Source organism: Trichoplax adhaerens, genomic scaffold, assembly GCF_000150275.1.
Source record: "Trichoplax adhaerens TRIADscaffold_5 genomic scaffold, whole genome shotgun sequence".
Lineage (NCBI taxonomy): Eukaryota > Metazoa > Placozoa > Uniplacotomia > Trichoplacea > Trichoplacidae > Trichoplax > Trichoplax adhaerens.
The window spans coordinates 1858909-1879662 of NW_002060947.1; the positions used below are offsets into that span (position 1 = coordinate 1858909).

A 20754-nucleotide genomic window follows, 5' to 3' on the forward strand; every position below is an offset into this window, starting at 1 on the left:
TAATAAAAACAGTAGGTAATGGTCACCGATAAGTGCAGATATCCATGATAATACATTTAATCAGCTATGTGAACACATGGTAAATACTACTTTTCATATATTGTACAATAATTATGATTAATCGCAATAGTAACCCTTTGACAAAAATGATTTAAAAATGTTTTCGTCAACTAGATAATTTTCTTGAAAGAAATTAAGACCACATCAGTGCAAAACAGCCACCGATAAAATTGCTAAAACATATAGTCAGTTTATCCACATATATCACAAAATTAGGTCCAATACAGAAGTCAAATATCTAAATCGCTGATATCGAGGTATATTTTAGTAAGCTCCAATCGCATCCTAAGTTTTACTTGTTCATCGTGAACAAGCATTATTATATAAATTTCTAAATAACTGTCTATTGATAAATATCATCAGCACCGGAAGATTGATACAATAGATTAATTTTGATGTTTAGTGTACCAGTATTAACGCCATTTAACTTTATGCTTTTCTTCCAAGGTCCCAAACCATCATTAATAAGTTGAGAAAGAGGAATAGTAGCACTGCCCAAGAAATCTTGATAAAAATACCATAAGACATTGCGTTAATTATTTTACAAAGGAAAAGTGTATAATTACGGGTATATCAAATACAAAATTACCATCAGGGGCATAGTATCGTTTATCCAGAATGGTTAATAATAATAATTCTTGCGCCATGTTTGCTGCATAAAAATGTAACTAATAAAAGGACATACGTCAGAATCGTTTGTCAGCAAGTATTATGAGTAGCTAGATTATATTAGATGTACCGAGCTGGCTACATTACCGTGGAATTCCAAGTTGGAGTTGTTGTTGATGGTTGCACTTTTGTTGTTTGCTTTTGCTTGGCTAGGTTTACTTGCACATAGGGATCACATTTCCCTAAAATAGTATAGCGATTGAAAGATGTTAAGATCACACAGGCTTTACAAACTGAAACTAGCTAAATGTTACCGATAATTTTATAACGACAATTTACAGAATTATCATTCATATAATCGTATACCCACCATCACGCTTTACTGTCTTTAAATCTTGTGCATCTATTACGAACACGGTAAGCTGTGCTTGACCTACATTCGCCTTTAGTTTTGCAGCTGGAAGAAATATCATCAAATTAGCTGTTCAAGGTAGCTGATTTTAGTGTAGAATAGTTAGAATCTGGTGTTAACAACTGACCTTTCTTTGTCTCCTCGCCTTGTTGGCGTTCAATTTTCTTATATTTGTGCGATGCGCCTACAATTTTCTTTACCCATAAATTCCTGTTTTAATGTAATTTGTATCAGACTCGCTTTTACACCTGGTAAGATGACTTAATTTGTTTACCCTATTCAAATAGCAACTAACCTTTCACTCTCCTTATCTACTTTCAATGAAATCCATTTCTCGCGGTATAAAATGGAAAACATAGTTTTATCTTCTATAATATTAATTTAAATGGTCGTTAATCCAGGGCTATATCTACTTTGACAATGTGCAATGTCGTCTTATCTACTAAATTTTAATTATATTTAGTAATGTTATTACAACTACAGTACCTGCAGGATCATCGCTGACTTTTTTCACGTTAACTTCATTTAACATGAAAGGCTTTAAAAGATAAAGAGTACAGATCTATGTGAGGAGTTACCGTAAGGAACTTGTTGATATCGCGTTATCTACGAACTTTACCGGTTTATACATTTGATACTTTTCATCACTTTTTTCAAAAAAGACTCTTGAAATAGTGCTCGATTTTAGCGGTTTCGTTAATAGTAAAAAGTCGTTAAACAAGAAGGCGACTAGTTCCCGATTAGATTTAGCCTATATTTGACCAGGATTAGCAACAGATATACTTTACATCAGCTTATATTATAGGATTGCTCTAACATTTCTATATTACATCTATGATATGCATATATTATGATGACATTCTGTAATACCCCTCACCCTACCTTAACTACAGGGCCAGAATGGAGAAGTTTGCGTTGACCTAAGCAGTTAGTTTTAGAATTGAACACGATATCCTATATAATTAAAATTAAACATAATTACTTCATTATAATCAATATCCTAAACTAAGAAATATCAGTACTTTAGTAAAAAAGATTTCCAATTAACGTATAAATACCTCCGACGAATCACTACAATTAACATGGTGTTGAAGCCAAAGGAACTTGTCTGCAGTCTCCTTTTGTGTCACACTTTCGTTAACCTAAGATAGCAAGTACGATTATAATATATTAAAGTTACAAATACCTGTACGTAGAACGAGCAATTTTTATATAATTATGATTACAAAAGTACTACAATAAACCTTTTTGCATAAATCAATAGCAGCTTTTCTTGCGCTTTGAAAACTTCGATAATCAGAACTAACTTCTGGTGTGTACTTCATAATCTATTTACGAAACAGAATGTTACACATATTACATGCAACTTTTTCTTGATAACTACCATGAAAACATAATACATTGTTACATACCTTATCCAGTAATAGTGGGTATCTCGTCACTCGTTGCATTGGCTTCAAAAGAAAGGAACTTAACGGTAACCCTTGCGATCGCGGGTCAGCGGAACATCGCTGTAAACATGATTATAACCTGGTTTAATATATTCAAATTCGTAAAAATACGAGAGCTAGCAATATTTCTAAAAACCTTTTGGTATTCCTTGAATTCTGTATCAGAATTCTTTTCTTGAAGGTATTTGCAGGCAGCCATTTGATGGCTGCAAAATACAGCATAAGGCATCATTGTTGGTAACTGCAAGATATGTTCGCAAACAGTAACCAAATTTAAAAGTTGCTCGTGGTTGAGATGTCATCAAATAACAATGAAATTATGCAATTTTGAAATTCTTACAACGTCACGTAATACTGTCGCGAAAGCTTCAGCATCATTGCCACTTTGGGATTTTTGTTCTATTGCTCTAAAATCATATTAACCTATTAGGAATGCAGTCAATTTATCTAATAGCTCGAAATCAATACACTTACTGTAATAGTTTGGTGCTGCATGATATTACATCAGACCAATTAATAAACAACTTATCAAGATCCTCTTGATCAAAGTTATTATCAGCTCTCATAGGAACAATGTATATCTAGAAATTCAAGTATTTTCATTACTGCGGTTATATGCTTTAGCAAGATTTATTAATAAATATCTATGCTATGACCGTTTCGATTTTAACACAACTGCAATGTATTATGTCCAATCATTTGTTTATCGAAAGCAATATTAAGATATTGTTTCCAGAATAAGCATACTTCATTGATAAGTATAAGGTCTTTCAAATACTTTTCTTCCGTTTCAATAAACTCTTTGATCGTCAACTGAGAAATGAGAAAAATCAGTATAAGACTGCAAAATTTTAGACTAATTTGGGTAAGATATCGAAATAATACCATTCTTGCATCTAGTGATTCACTTTCAGTTCCTACGAAAGCATATGACATAATTATTATAAAAGTTCCACAATTAGATTCAGATATATCATCTTATCTAATTTGTCTCAGTTTACCTGTTTCCGTTTCCGTATGATTTGACGACAGCGATTGCACAAACGTTGCAGGGAAGTAACCAATAACTCCATTTAGTTCCCCTTGCCACCAATCATTGTCATCGTTTTCTATCACGTTAATAATATTGCCTTGATGAAAGGCAAGTTCGTCCGGTTTACTTGCTGAAAAATCGTATATTGCCAGCACTTGGTCTGCAAGAAAAATAAAGATGTTAGTAGAAGAGATAACAGGTACTCGGTCGTTCCAGACATACTTGCGAAAGCAGGCGTGTTGTCAGTGTCACTTTCTGGAGGCTATTTTTTCAAAATAAATTTGAATTACATTATGTAAAGACACAAGATGTAAGTGTACTTTTTCGCAAAGCTATGATGCACAACAACCTCGTTCAATTCCGTCAATTGAACATAACTTGCCGGAAACCAACCACGTACAGAATCAGAGGGAGAATTCTGAAGCATTAATTCATAAAATAAATTCCATAGCATAACCTCTCACATTAGAAAGGTGGTTGAATTCAATAGCAACAAACCTGTAGTTCTCCTTCCCACCAGCCGTTCGTTTCTTTATTCAGCACCAGAATTACATCATTTTCGTAAAATGATATCTGGCTGTCATCTTGCTTCGTATAATCCGATATAGCCTTCACATATTCGGGAGAATTATCTTTATTTTGTACCACTAGTTCTACGTAATTTGCGGGAAAAATGCCAGACTTTCCTTTACAGTTGCCTTTCCACCAATCTCCTTCGCACGATATTATTAGGATTCTATCACCTTCATCGAATTGCAGATCCTCCGCTTCGTTTGATCTGTAATTGTATAAAGCAACACCGTATTCCTCTCTTTCAAATGCGTATGTTTCACTTTCTGATACACCAATGGTAGTAGGTGAAGCAGCAGGTGAAGCGCTATTTTTTCGTTCAAAATTGGCGGCAGGTATTATTGAATTTGTGCTTGTATCATCCATTTGGGGGAGATCCTCCATTTCTAAGTATGTGCTTGGAATAAGTCCACGTCTTCCATTGAACTCTCCAGTCCACCATCCATCTCCTGATCGTTCGACTATGGTGATATAGTCATTTTCTTTAAATGACAATTCATCATCTGCCGTCTTATCGTAATCAGCAATTGCTCGAGCTATCAATCCTTTCGTAGTTCTCTGTGAACCATCACTTCTGAGGGAAGGGTTGCCAGATTGTAGCGACAAGGAATCTGTATTTATATCTTCAGTAGATTTATGCGGTTCAACAATTTTTTCAACAAAGTCTCTAGGAAGAATACCTACTTTGCCATTTTTTTCACCATACAACCAACCATCACCTACATTTTCATTTTCAAAGATCTAGTAGAGTAACATAGTACAGCCGAAATAAAATTTATCACAGGTAATTTAATGCTGATACGTAGATCGAAGAATGAATAGGCATATAAATAGATGCTTCAACAAAAAAGAAAGTAGTACACACCATCAGTTTGTCTCCAACTTCAAGCGAAATTTCATCATCATTTGAAGCATCAAAGCTATACATAGCTTTGTAAGGAACAGTGTTTTTAGATTCATTTGTATTACTTTGAGGATTTGCAAGTTCCATCGTAATTCCAGCCATAAATGCAGATGTTGCTCCAATAGCTGAAGTTAAGGTCTTTCTTTTCTGTTTAACCAGTGCAGTTTAAATTAAAGAATTTTGTAAATAAAGTCATCCATTAATTAATTAATTACTTACTGAAAATCTAAGTAGATACCCTGATGCATACTTACAGCATTTTCAGCAGGTTCAAACGCAGATTTCCATGCTACTTCTTTGTCATCAGATGTATCGGTATTGGCCATAGAAACGGATGTATCTGTCGATGCCTCAAATGCAGCAAAATTACTTTGATTGGTAGTGTCCCATGACATCGATCCAAAAGCATCTACACCCACTACTTTTTTGTTTGTATCTTCTTGATTTTGATCCTTATTAGAGCCTACTGTAGACCATTCCGCACCAATATTACCCATAATATCGTCAGTGCCTGCATTACTAGTTTTGTTTTCGGTGTTGCTACTTTGCTGCGGCCAGTTAGTATCGAAAGCATTTCCTAAGTTACTACTAGTGGTATTTTTAGTTTCAAAATTATTTTGAAAACCAGAGAATGGACTAGATTTTTTGTCATCAGATCCAAAATTGCTTTCGAACAAGTTGGAAGTTGCAGCCTTATCTTTACTAGTATTATCATCTGTATTCAAAAGTAGTCCAAAGGCATCATTTTTTTTATCTTCTTTCGTTTTTCTAGCTGTTGTGGAATTCGATGGACTACTAACGTCTGTCCAATTGACGCTAAATAGATCATCATTTTGTGATCGTGCTTTATCATTGCTTACGCTGGATTGATTTCTACTGGTATTTGACATTGTATCTAGAGATAATAAATCGCTGGATGCTGTGCTCCTATGAATAACAAAAAAGTTATATAAATACGAACTCATAGTTATCAAGTATCAACACAAAAGCTTGAGCATTTAAAAATGTATCACTTTAAGAAACATTTTACAGCTTATCCATACTTTTTTCCACTTTTAAACTCGAACTGTCGCTGCTTGACGTCTTTCATTTGCTGTAATTTCTGCAATTCGAGATTTCGTTTCTTTACATCTTGTGATAACTCCTATAATAAGTATCGTAATAGAAAACTAGCATCAATGCGCACAGCAGTATTTTGCGATCAATCGGTATTGTTATCATACATCTCGATGAGATATAAGGCCTCCAAATTCAGTCTGCTTTAATTGTGTATCGTTGTTTAGCTTTTGTAAGTTCATTTGCAACCGTTGTAAAGTTGATTTCATTTCTTTACAGCTGGCAGTGACAGCATCACATGCTACGGCTAAAATGCAACCATACTATATTAGATATCCAACGATAAGTTCATATTAGTAATAAAAACTAATAACCTGTCGTAGTTCTTCCTTTCAAGCTAAATTCCCTAGCAGTTTGTTCTCTCTCCTGATTTGAAGCGTTATATTTTTGAGTAAAATCCTAAAGCGTTAAATTTAACAATTTTTGAGCATATGAAAATAAGCGGTAAAAACAATAAAGTTAACGCCTGTTATGCAATGAGGTCGTACCAACCCTGTATTGATCTCTTAACGCTTCCAATTCAGACTTCCTGATTGAAATAGAACTATTAATCATATTTAATGAGGTTACGTGTTGTTCCTTCTCATATCTGTACTTGGATAAGTTTTCTTCTGCCATAGTTTTACGTCTTTGCTATAATATAACAAATATCTAAATTTAATAATAAAGTGGGAAACATTTTTTGACGATTAAACTATAATTGTTGTACTTACTAAGCTGGAAAGATCCATTTGCAGTTCAGATAATCTACTCCGCAAGGTTGTCACTACGGCTTCTTCCTTTTTCTTTTGAGCACTCAGTTCTTCACGCCTACGATCTTCCCAATCTTTCTGTCTCTGGCGTTCCTTCTCTAACTGTTCAGCCTATAAAGTTGAGGTAATGGATAGTGATGATAATAATAGCGCTTGCAAATGTGACACAAGTTTTAATTTTACTAAACAATCAGGTTTCACTTTTATTATGACTAACAAGTCTTTTCTCAATCATAGCTTTGCGTTGTGCTTCTTTTTCTCGCTCGATAGCTTCCTGCTGTTGCCGTAATCTTTCCATTGCTTCTTGCTTCTTTCTCTCTTGCTCCATTCTGAAAGTAAACAGGGACAAAATTTTAGTAATTGGCAAAAATGTCTTAACTAAGTATACTAGCCTGAACCCGCTCACTTGGAAGCGAACGTATACGACGCTACGCAATACTGTATCATACTACAAACAGTGCCTGACACACACATACATACACATATGAAAAAATTTAATATAATATAGTGATATTGTAGGAACACTAGGTTTTGAGACTTGAGTTAAAAGTAACAAAAACATTAAATAACCTTTCACGTTGTCGCTTCTCTTCTTCAGCTACCTCACGTTGCCTACGTTCTTCCTACGGAAAAAAATCAATTTCATGAATATTTGCATTATAATTAATTATCAGTAAAATTCTTGGGAATGGTACTGCTACACAGAATGAGGTTTACTTGTTCTCTTCTAAGTTTATCTTGCAGCTCTTGGCGTCTTCGTTCTAATTCCTGTCGACCTTGTTCAAAGTTTCGTTTTTTCCTCTCTTCCAATGATACTGATAAATTTTGAAAGACCGGTAAATAAAAACATACATATCCTTGAAAAATCACACAAGTTGCTATCAACCTGAAGATATTGGGAATGCAGTCTGTTTGCTGTCTACTACTTCAGATTGAAGCATTGATGATCTTCTACGAACATATGACGCAGGCACAAGAGCAGGAGGTAGACTTTCAGGCATCGAAACTCCATCTTTTGCTAGATCACATAAATATAAGGCAAGGCAAAATTCTTCGCCCGTCAAGCGACCATCATTATCGATATCGGATAGATTCCTGTTTAAACACACGTTAGAAATGCAATTAAAACGCCGGGATAGGTTAGGTAGATTCAAAAAACAAAACCATCTTACCAAAATTAAGCAATTTAAAATATCCGCTCAAAATACTGTAAAACTTAAGTCGTGGTATTTCTCAAGAGTAAAAATCTTGTAAAGCTATTAGAATCTTACCAAATCTGAATTAATATCTGTTGTGCAAGGCGTGATTGAGATAATATGTCTCGAGCTTGTGATCCTAAAGATCGATTGTATCAATAAAGGATGAATAAAGTCTGAAGGCAACAATCACACAAGTACAAGTAAAGCAAAGATAATTAATTAAAACTTATTGACTAATGCATGACTATGTGAAGAAACATTTTCACAGGTTAATCCAGGAAATTTAATAATGTACTACTGCGCTCTAATAACAGCCATTCAATACCTTGGATAAATCCAGTTTTTGCTCTGTCGTAACGGTTAAACACTTGGGTATATTTTACTTTTAAGTTCTGGGGTATTGGCTCTTGGAAAGCTTTATCACTTTGGCCTGCCGAAATACAAGTGTACGTTAAAGTATTTGCTCGAGTTATATTAATGTCGAAATAATAACACACAGCACTATCATAAAACGGATACTACATACCTGCTAGCACGCTACCTTTTCTAGGCATTGATTCAGAATCTTGACCACCAAAGTTGCTACCAACAGTAGCGGAAGATGATGGAAAGCCTGCCAGTTGGTCAAAACTGCTGCTAAAATTTGCTGCTTTAGTTTCGCCGAATGTTGCCTTTTGTTGCTGCGGATCATTACCTGAGCTCGTAGCAATTTGCATAGGCATGGTAGAGGATTTATTAGTTTGGGTCATACCACCCATGCCGCTCAATTGACTATTAATAGCACTATCTAAGTTGAGACCGCCAGTAGAGGATGAACTCTTAGACCAATTTCCGAATGAAGATATAGTACCTTGGGTTGCGTTGTTGGCAAAGCCTCTTGCCGGCAGGGTATTCGAGTTTGTGGCCATCTGTAAGTTATCTTTAGGAGGTATTTTTGGAACTGATGCAACCGTACTTTTGATACTGTAAGGTAAGACACGTGGGACCTCAACTCCGCGTAGCTTATTCTGAATAAGATGTACCGCAATACAAAATTCTTGGACAGACAAACGGCCATCATTATCCATGTCTGATAATCCCCTGCTCATTAATAAAATACCAAGAATTAGAAAATCTAAGACAAGGTACATAAAGATAGCATCCGCGCTTAAACCATAGTGTTATTATTGCTACAAGAGCAGAATTTACATGACATTTCAAGCCATTTAGACATACGCGTAGTTTATGAAAATCGAAAATAATAAACTCTATTTTGAAAGGCTAATATTCGACTCTAGAATTTCATGGGAATCAAGGCTAAAATATGTACGAAAGTGATTTAACACATTAATATGTGTAAAGGAGTCTGCTTCTGTTACTCGATAAACAGTAAGAGTATTGGAGCATTCGGATCTGATAGTATAACGTACAGCTGGACATGATTCATTCTATTCACAATTTGCATATCACTGCACACCAAAGACAAACTATACAACCCAAGTCATACTTTTATAGAGGATTAGTAACTAAACTAACAAAGATACTCTGCAAACCGGCTTAATCATCATCTTACACATTTTTAACTACTAAATACTAACGCTATAACAGTAAATTTTATAAATAAAGTCTTTAAATTTTCATGCATCATGCGAACAATATGTTTAAAGGATTTAATTTGTTAGGTACTTCTGCTAAAACTGATCTAAAATGCTTTGTTATTAAATAAAGTAACAATAATGAAAATTTCTAGAGGTAAAAATACAGAATGTACTATGCTACCATACAATAATACCTATATTTCATTAGACCATTTCAAATTGAATCTATTATAAATGTATCATAGAATAAGTATAGGTATTGATCTCGAGTTAAAGTATGGTAGCCAATATTTAGCAAGTCTTGAAAATAAGACGTAGGCCATAACTTACTAAAATGTCAATTTAGCTTCAATTGCCCAACACTGAAAGTATTGATTACATATTAATTAGGGATGTAAAAATATTAATGTGCATCGAGTAGCCAGCCCATGGCTACTCGATTCCTCGGGTAGATCTCTGTAAAACAAATTGTGGACCAGGTAACATAACACAATCAAAATCTTAGATGGTAACAAGATACCTTAGTTGGAATGCGATAAAAATAGAATCGATGACAATGAATGATCTGTGCATTATTATAAAAATATATGCGTCGATAGTAACAAACAGCATCGATGTGGAAGATATATCTTTTTTACTCCTACAGTGCATACAGTATATCACATCTGGTAAACACGATAAAAGACAGTGATTGAAGAAAATACAAAAGGCACTCCCCCTTTAGTGATTTATTATTAGCAGAATGTCCGTTAACAAGACAAGGTTTAAAGTTATTGGCGATTTTAATAATATAATAAACACTTCCTATGTGACTTACCAAATTTGAGCCAGTACATTAGAAGGCAAGTTGGAACGCATGAAATAGTTTCGAGCACTTTCACCTATTATTTTACCATAATTATTGATTAGTAAAGTAATCAAATCAAAACACATTCCAAATTGTCGTTGCCAATAGCGATGTGAAAAAGGATAAGCTGCAATACTATCGATACAGTCAACTGACACTTTTTTAATTAAAAAGCACATTCAATAAAGTCGCTACTGTCTATCGTACAGCCATTCTCCATGATCAAAATGCAATGTACAATCCATTACTTCGTCGTCTATACTGTACGTCAATAATTATAACAATTGGTTGGCAGCAGCATCAGTATCAGACAACCACCTAGTTTTGATCGATGACCCTTGGAGGATCCCCATCAACAATTAACCTTATCCATAATTCATATGTACTGTACAATCTATTTGAGAATAATTTAGAACCTCTTCACTGCATTCTACTGTAGTTCTAGCATACAGTCGTACAAATAGAGAAGTTACGTGTGCTATCATTTAAAGAAATAAAGGTAACATACAAAAATTGTGGCGCGTTTTCCTCACTTCAAATCATGAGTGCGATCGCTATCGACAGTTTCCCATTCCAGTATTATGATCTAGCTATCACTTGACTTACCAGATAAATAGCCATTGGTGGGATTTAAGCCAGTGAACATTCTTTGGTAATTATTAAGTTGTTCAGCGGTGATAGTCCAAGGATTAGCTAGATAAAATTGGACATATTTCCATTAGAAAATAGTTTTAAGTATGGATTCAATGATTTCGTAATTCTCTTGTACACTATTCTATTGCTGTAGTAATCATGGCGAGTGATGGCAGACACGTTGACTCGTTCCATCACAACAACTATTCCCTCTCCATCGACTGTCATGGCCAAGACTAATATCTCGTCTGTAGTAGACTACTGTCAAAATATATAAACTATCTACTGCAGATAGGATTAATAGTAATCATTTTATCCACGTTGTAGATCAACTTGGTATCCCATGTCAACATTGTCAGCTGAAGTCGATGAAAATGATGAAGACTCAAAACGGGCGTATTAAGTAGAGACATGAGTAGGCCTTGCTATCGTCTACCTCCATATCGTAGACTAGATACATATGGCATGCATTAAACACTACAGTATGTTGATGTTGGCCTTTTGAAGGTGTTGACTTCGAAAAAGGACATCAACCTCTACAAAATTGCAAAGTGTGCAGTCTAATTCTGTATAAGTATGATCGAAGATATATTAGACAACGATCGATGCCATAGTCCGTTTTCAAAGAGGAAAATAATACAGTATCCACTGAAGTAAGGATGTAAAATGGATCATAAAGATTTGACACCGTGACATTGCTACCATCCAGAAGGAAGTATGCCTTACAACACATTTCAAGTTGAAGTTGTTTCAGTATAAAATAATACTATTCGTCGCGTACCTTGACCAACCATCATTGGTTGTTGACCAGCGTAGTTCATATTCATGCTGTTATGGATAAAGCTATTCCAAAGTAGAGTAGAGTTCAATTAAGAAGCCATAGAAGAAATTCACCATCGACTCGAAGAGCCTTTCCTGCAGTTTGTACTTTCACTTAGTTCTGCCGTCAATGCCACTGGCGTTTCACCGCCTTGTACAGTGTACAGTGTACAGTACATAACGAAGTGTCCTGTGCATACTGTATTGTACTGTACTGTACGTACAGTACACGCAATTGAGTGCACTACAGGGGGGTACAGCTACAGTACTGTACACTGTACGGTATACTGTACCTGGACGGACAGAAACAAATCCATAACGAAGTGCCCTCTGCATTCACACAAGTGTGTGCACTACACCGGGGTCTACAGCTACAGGACCGTATACTCTACATGGACGGACAGAAACAAATCCAGTTACACTAAAGAGGATTTTTGTAGAATTTTTTTTTCTTTCCTCTTTGAAGAGGTATGGAATTATTTTAAGTATTTCACTGATAAAAGAGAGATCAGAGAGGTTTTTGACCTCTATGAAAGAAAGATAGAAGTATTTAAACTACTAAAAGGGAGATGGAGGTATTGAATCCTACATTCGAGTACTGTATGTTGTGGCTAGTGTTACGCAATGTGTGCATGGGTATACTGTACGGTAGTGCTGCCACGGTCTATGGAGGGTTCTGCAAGTTATGATTTTGCCTGTAGTTTATTATATTACTGCGACAGTGCATCAATCTGTAGGGAAGTTACTGATGTATTAAAGACGTACTTTATTACCTCGATGAAGAGTGACGGAAGTATGTATTGATCGTAAATAAATACTAAAAGAGAGGTCATACAGGTTTTCTGACCTCTATATCGCTCTATGCAAAGCCCAGACTTAGTCCGAAATGGTCTATTTTGGGGGAAATATAAGGATCTGTACTCTTTATCCCATAGTTTTGCTTTAAGATGTTGCGCCAGAGCATCCTTCTGGAGTGGCGCAGGAGAGTCTCGGATGTGCTACTATTTTGATAATACCATTGTAACATAAGTTACATTGAGAAGTAGAAATCCCATTCATACAAGGTGGCATAAAATTCAACTACCAGGAATAATTTATACCACATGCAATCACTATGACTATGACGTTAACTTGAGCAATAGATCATGATAAATTAATAGAACTAGTAACATATTTTACTATATTTGCATCATAATAGTGCAATTATAAAATTAAATGATCAGTACAACAGCAATATTTTTAATGAATTGCAATAAGATGAACATAGCTATTCCACATATAAAATATCAGCCTGTCAGTGTTTAATAATATGCTAGAGCTTAGGATGATTAACAAACATATATCGCTATTTTTACGCATCATACAATCAGAAGATGAGCTGGACAGACTTATGAACATTTCAATGCCACAATCGCAACGTTGAGTGTAATAATGCTATTCACCACTGCTCTATACAGCAAGAAATAGAATTCGGTATTTTGACCATCTTAAAGTATTTACAGTCCAATCGAAGTTGATATTTTACGATATCTTCTCGTATTATCATATAGGATATTTGAATAGCAAATACTATTTCCAAAGTACAAATTTTAAGTTCCAACGCAGGCATCAAATCCTCCATTTAGACCTTCTACATATCTTCTTTTCCTTTCTGAAACTGATGGTCACAGGATCATCATTTGATACAATGGAGTGTCTAATTACATCTTCGTCAAGTTTCAGCTCACTATGCAATCGCTTAACAATTGGTGGCGCTCCGTGGAAATCGAAAAGGAAATAGCTGTTGTATATGTGTAATAAAGTCAAAAGAATCATTGTTAGGTTGTAAAGGTTAAGGGCTTGATTCTATATGCTATCCATTCCATTGCTGAAAGCAAACTAGATAATATGCGTCCAAGCAAACATTTCTATACAGGCACTGTATAAATTATACAGTATTAGATTATCATTTGCAGCTTACCTTCCTCTATCGTACCAAACGGTGTGAGCTCTTATCCTATAAGGCAATAGTCTATCAGTCCCTAAATTTTCTACTTTACGTATTACACCGCCTTGATTAAAAATTCTCGAAGCTGTTCTTTTCAACATTTCGATATACTGTTCCGGCTGTAAAAGCGAAATATTGATATCAAAGTTAGAAAAAAAGAGCCATAGTAATTTGTAGATCAAGTCCGATTTTACCTGTTTCATACAGCGTATTATTATAGGCATTTCATATCGCGGCATCTCGGTTTCGTAGGTGATAATCGGTCACCAAGGTATGTATGTATATCAACAGTAATAAAAATCCTACAAAGGTGTAGAGAGTCGATTGAAAGGAAAGTCTTAAATTATGCCTGGAGAAACTTAAATAGTACAAAATATCCTAATTTTAAACTACCCACAATATGCTTACACACCGATATCTTTCCAGTACTTGAAAGGCTTTTATGCTCTACACAATCCTTTCAAAATAGCTCGCATGCAGACACCAATACAGCCACTGAAAACCAGTAACCCAATGCACAATAGGTATGCGATGGATTATCCTAACTCTTCACAACAGGTAGACTGCAGGCTATGCTCCTAACTTTTGCAGAAAGTGTGGCAGAGTTTTTGGTTGGATAGTCAGCTGGACAGCCTATGCCTACAGTAATACTATTGATAGTTAGTATTCGTATACGGCACATTTGACATGTAAGTACGGTACCAGATGCCTGCGATTAGATTGATTGATAGTGACTTGATATGATACTGATGACTGGCCATGGACTACCAGAAGGAAACCTGGACCCGATGGGCTGATCCTTCCCTCAGACAGACGGACTTTTCTTACCTAATAAGAGTCTTCAATATCGAAAAATGACTACTTAGTATGGATTTTCCGTATTTATTTTTCAAATCATCGGTACTAGTACTAATTTAAATCACATCAACAATCTTATATAAAAGTTTCCAAGTAAAACTGAGTAGTGGATAATAAGATTTAACGTAATATGACTTAATTAAGAAAATAGCGGTCAATTCAAAACCAACAGTCCACCTACTAAAGTACTGTTATAACGAAGTATTTGGCACAATGTTTGGACCAGATGGAGGCCGAAAATGTCTGTCCGTCCAGGAGTGACTCCATCTCTTCTTCTATCGGTCCATACTACAGGCGCAATTTGTGCACCAAACTTGTGACTCTATCAAGTCAGTAACCAGTATGTCAACCTCAATAGTACTGTTTGCATACTAAATTGCAGTCAAAAGGAAGTGTTTGGCATTATATTTTGACGAGATGCAGCCGAAAAGTTCCGTCCGTCCAGGACTCATTCTTGGTCTTCTTCAAGCCGTCCAAGCTGCTGACGATACTGTACCAAGCTCGCCGACTGAGACTGTACTTGCGCACTATACATGTAACTCTATTAAGTCAGTGACCACTATGTCAATCTCAATAGTACCGTTTGCTTACTAAAGTACTGTCAAAAGGAAGTGTTTGCCACTATACATTGACGAAATAAGGCCGAAGAGTTCCGTCCGTCCAAGACTGATTCTTGGACTCCTTCAAGCCGTTCAAAGCTAGCACACTGAGACTGCACTTGCGCACTATACATGTGACTCAGTAACCAGTATCTCAACCTCAATAGTGTACTGTAATGCAGTAGTGAAAAATGGGCCTCCGATGCTCATGGACTACAAGGAATATCAAATTATATTATATTACATTGTACCAGTAGAATTTCTAGTAGTCCATGCTTGAATTGTAATTTTCCCCATACCTTTTTCTGTTAGTGGTAGCTGTACTATTCACTTGTACACAAAACTACTGTAATTAGCTGAAATCACGACATCAGTGTATCTACTAGTATACTGCATTCTTCAAAGCCAATCGAGCAGCTCATTGGGATGACAATCGTAGGCAGTATTGCGTCCCGTTTCACATGTATGATACAATTGAAATGACCAGTCAATGAGTCTAACTCTCATTTTTAGTATGGCGAATAACCCGTCCCTGGCTCTTTAGTATAACATGACTGATGAGTGATGACTTCACCCACAGCATTACCATACGCCTGCATCCTTGTTTCTATAGCAACCTGAAAGTCATAAACGATTGGCGACCTGGCTTAAATCCATATATAACCAATATCTAATTACAGTGTATACTCGTATTTATATATCCAGTTATCTATTCTACACATTTACACCACATATATTGCATTTAGAATACTTTGCGCTATTGAGTAATAGATTCTCGTGAATTGATTTTGTATCATGTTATAGTGTAGATCAAGCACAGTTTAAAAGCCTCGCTACAACATCAGAAGTGATATAAGATACATAAGAGTAAAACAAATTGCCATCTCATCAGTCTATGGTGCACCGATACAAATTTTGGATAATTCCATTATATTCATCAAACAGATTAGATATTAGCGTCGATAGTGTGTCGGACTGCACTCCAATCGGAGCTTAGGTACGCGTTCTCATATTCTTGGTGTAAAATACAACTTTGGCAGTATAACTAAATTTCACCAGAAAGCAATCTCTCACTATTGGCAGTCAACTTGAACGTAGTATTAATTTTTACGGATTTATCAAGCAGATAACCAAGATGGCACAAACATTCGCGTTACCGCATCATTTCTCCTCAAGATCCATTTAATAAATTTAAAAATAACAGCAAGGCCATAAATCGATTTTTAATATTGCAGCATTAATTGTAAAGCCTGAAGTAGAATCCCCAAAGCAATGAATTCTACTGATAATTTCGAACTAAAGGAAGATAATTCAAAATATCTCGAAACAACGCTGCCTTCACTTTTAACACTTTATGGGGTAGAGGATTACCAAAAGTTAAAATCGAACAAGAATACTAAAGTAAGTGTATAACAGCTAAAAGATCATACGGTAGTTTATCACAAAACCGAATGACTGTTAAACTAGAATATCCATCTTGATAGATACCGTACAGAGTCGATTAATTAATCAAATTCAAGATTAAAAACTTTATATTATTAATCCAGTGACAATCAATAACTAGAATAATTAAGATATCTTACAACTATCGTACACTATCGTCATTAGTAATAAACATTGGACGCTTAGCCTTTGACTACCATCATAAATTGTACCCAATTAACACCAAAGAGCTTCATTACTATGTACTTTAGACTGTTGTCAGAGAAAAGTCGACTAAAAAAGCTAGAAGTAAAAAGAAGAGTGCCAGTAGAAACTTTGACTTTGATCCAGAACCTGAAGAGGTAAATAGATAAACACATCTCGCTAAAAAAAATGCAACTATCGTAACGTACATTGTAAATAGGGTATGCTTGGTAATTTATGTATGCAGTATATTATGTGATATTTTACACACGAAAATATCTATTAGTAAAAATGATATTGAAAAATATTCTTTTTTTGTTGCAGTTATGTGATCACTTAGAAAAAATGTCGATCCTGCGGGATCATTATAGAAGAGTTTATATGGAAGCATTAGAGGAAAAAATCGATGAACAACGACAAAATATAAAGGAGATGCAAATGAAAGCTTTAAAAAAGCAGGAGAGACACAAACAGCATCTTCTGGTAAATCATACGTCATGCTATGCAATTTATTGAACAGGCAGAGTTTGAAGTATTGTTAGAAGAGCTATACGTAAAAATCAATCGAGTAATGCGTACCTGAATATACACAATACTGCTGCGCTATTTATAGATTAAATAAATAACCAAATATCTATTATATAATGGTTTTACTATCAAAGTGAGACATTACTGTTTGTGTAAGCCAAAATTTCATATTATTTGGGAAAAATATAGAAAGATAAAAGGAGAATTTTAGAAGATAATCGTATGAAGCGATCAAAACCCGTAAGCGACAGCAGTTTTACTGATGCGTTACCTAAAACAGCATATTACAAGGTAATAATATGTCATGACTTCATGCAATATTGATTCAGTAGATTAATAAATTTAATTAAACTATAGAATAAAAGTTTTACTCGTACGTTATATTTTATTCGGTAGTATATTACCGATTGCACGATTCCACGTACATAAATTTATTTTTTTAACTCTGATATTAAAGATTATAGGATTAGAGCGTCGATTTGTTAAGGAGGGTAAAATAAAAGGCCATAGCCAAATAAATACGTTTTGGAATGGGATGTTGAGTCAACCTAAACAACTTCAGAAAGCTCTAGGAGGAGGTAGATCTTGCGGTTCATTGTTATTTTCTCCAATTTTGTAATCAGAAAAATTTTAAGATGCTTACATTTATTTCGTTTTTATTATATTACAGAACTTGCTGAAGATGATATTAAGAATCTGTTAATGGACAGAAGAATTAAAACTACTTCAAAAATATTTGATTATATTACCGTTGTAAATGAGTCGGATGGATTGGGTGATTTACCAACTCATGAGCAAATGGTAAAAATAGTCACTTCGGAGAACTATGTTCATACTAAACCAACATTAGAAGCAGATATGATCTGTACTTACATATGGATAATTTAACAAGTTTATCTTATAATTAAGCATTACTACCTATGTTTCATGCAGCTACAAGCACTTCCTGAATTAACAGGAATTAGATCAAGAGATTCTAAAAGAGCTTCTAGAAGGGCTTCACGAAGAGGATCAACACAACAAGGATATTCGATAGAGAAAATGTTCCCTAGGGTAAATGTTACTACATTTTTGCTAGCTTACCTCGCAAATTTATACTGAGGCTATGTAGAGAGATTTCAATATCACTATTTAATGATAAATAACTTAGATTTGTCATTCTGGGCACCCAACTACTGATTTAGATATTATAATAAAATAGTACCGGCTTTTAATTACATATATATGCAGCAAATGCTGCTTATTAGTTAAATAATTTATTGCATTAGCCGAGTTTTGATTATAATATGTATATTTATTGATATTATAGGTCAGTATGCCAACAATGGAATCGCTTCAAAAAAGCTATGTAATTAAAGGCCCATCTCCTGAAGAGGTTATTAGCGATTGACATTTTAGACGGTCTGAGAAAATGCTTGATAACTTTATTGCTAATATATCAATTCTTATTCATAGATACAACGTAAAGAAGAAGAGAGACTAAAGCTCAGAATCAGGCAAAAAGCTAGAAGACGTATTGGCCGTATGTATTTGCATGCATTAGCAAATGAATCCGCGTCAGCCAGGTGAGATTTTACTTACAAATTGATTCGAGAAAATTATTGAAAAGATTTCCTTCCAGTTTTAATTTAGTTTTACAGACACTCTAATGTCTATTATTGTGATCTTATAGAAAAATAGAAGATTCTGTCGATGCCCTACGTTTGTCCTGTAGAATTTCAGATTTTATAACAGCTACAGATCAAGTATCCAACACAGAACAGGATGAGAGCGATGAGGAAAGTGTGGCTGATAATTCTCAGACGTGTATTCCAGTAGAAAACAATTCGAAGGATAGTGACGCTAAGGATCGGTTGTCACAAGATGAAATTACTAAAGAAGCATACAGCAATGAAACTGAATCTAACGACGATAAGTTATTATTTCATGATCCAATCAAGACTTTAATAAGAAAAGAGATTAGCGAGACTAAAATGGAAAAACGGTAAATTTATTTAGTCATAAAATGCTTCAGCTTTGTATCTGTAAATTTACGAGAGGAATAAAATTCTTCTATAATCTTCAAGTAACGCATATTTATCCATTCTCTCTAAGTAACTATGTCATTGATTTTGAAGCAATCTCAAACATGTAAAATTATATAGCAATGTTGTAAGGATAAATTTGAAAATGGTGAAATTTTAGCTACGCTAACAGATCAGAATTATCATATATTGATACCTACCAGTATATCATGATATATCATTCTTATTTAAATGATAATTAAAGATTATAACTAAGTTATTTTAACTGAAGTTCCATAAAATCTATATGATTCATCAAGTTCATATCATAAAGTATAAAAAGGTGGCATACCTATTGTGTAAGAATATATAGTAAATAAACTAATAATTTCAGACTAATTTACCCCGTAAATCTATATATATTGAAATGAATTTTACTCTGTGGCATGTTAAATTGTTGTCTCATACACAAGTTACTATTATTTAATATCTGGATCATTATGCCTTCTTGTAGAAATTCTATGTATCAGTACATATTGGCAATGTCGTAACATATATAAATTAGCCATTGTAGAAAATTTAAAATATTATCTTTAATATTAAGTAATTCTTTGACACTGATCTATTCTATTTAGACAAAATTCTAATGCAAATCAATTGGAACCATTAAGTATGAGCCAGCTAATGCGAGAATCACATACAAAAGTAATTCTATTATCACATTTAAGTTATCCAAAGTATGAAAGGCAAGGTATTAAATCTTTATTTTAATGCATTTCATCTAGGAAGCGAAGCGACTGAGCTCCTTGTGGAAAATCGACTTTCTAACTAACTGAATAGAACCTTGCAGTTATTTTGGAGGCTGATATTGATAATAAGTTTATTACTTAGCTAAAATTTGTGATTATTGCAACATAATATATATATATGCTATTGCACAATTAATGTTATCATCAAAGAGTGATCACTTGATGCATATACACGCGTGCAACCTATTTAAATTCAAGTTTAAAATTTTATGAAATCTCTCGTATTTATACATTTCCGACCCTAAATCTGGACAGTATATGTTTGAATAACACAAAAATTAAAGGCTATTATAAACTTACAAGAGTAAGTGTTCTGCCGAGTTGTTCATTTCCTCTATTGGCAGAACACCCGCGTTATGTAG

At 34.6% G+C, this 20754-nt stretch overlaps 3 protein-coding genes across 3 annotated transcripts; 1 reads left to right on the top strand and 2 right to left on the bottom strand.

The window, feature by feature from the left end:
- Positions 1 to 7097: 7097 nt before the first annotated feature.
- Positions 7098 to 8507, bottom strand: TRIADDRAFT_25536 (uncharacterized protein; the record flags this gene model as incomplete). The annotated part of the gene is made up of 6 exons (XM_002112760.1): positions 7098 to 7236; positions 7478 to 7530; positions 7625 to 7722; positions 7794 to 8002; positions 8179 to 8242; positions 8432 to 8507. Coding segments are annotated over 6 exons (639 nt in total), but the record flags the coding sequence as incomplete, so codon positions are not given.
- A 1989-nt stretch (positions 8508 to 10496) lies between these two features.
- TRIADDRAFT_56309 (uncharacterized protein) lies at positions 10497 to 14208 on the bottom strand (the record flags this gene model as incomplete). The annotated part of the gene is made up of 6 exons (XM_002112761.1): positions 10497 to 10564; positions 11137 to 11223; positions 11945 to 12006; positions 13610 to 13762; positions 13943 to 14088; positions 14164 to 14208. 6 exons carry the CDS (start codon positions 14206 to 14208, stop codon positions 10497 to 10499), a joined length of 561 nt encoding a protein of 186 aa, XP_002112797.1.
- A 2490-nt stretch (positions 14209 to 16698) lies between these two features.
- TRIADDRAFT_56310 (uncharacterized protein) lies at positions 16699 to 20415 on the top strand (the record flags this gene model as incomplete). The annotated part of the gene is made up of 12 exons (XM_002112333.1): positions 16699 to 16827; positions 17121 to 17210; positions 17377 to 17535; positions 17770 to 17871; positions 18038 to 18158; positions 18251 to 18381; positions 18514 to 18633; positions 18890 to 18955; positions 19036 to 19145; positions 19253 to 19564; positions 20219 to 20334; positions 20369 to 20415. 12 exons carry the CDS (start codon positions 16699 to 16701, stop codon positions 20413 to 20415), a joined length of 1503 nt encoding a protein of 500 aa, XP_002112369.1.
- Between the last annotated feature and the right edge of the window lie 339 nt (positions 20416 to 20754).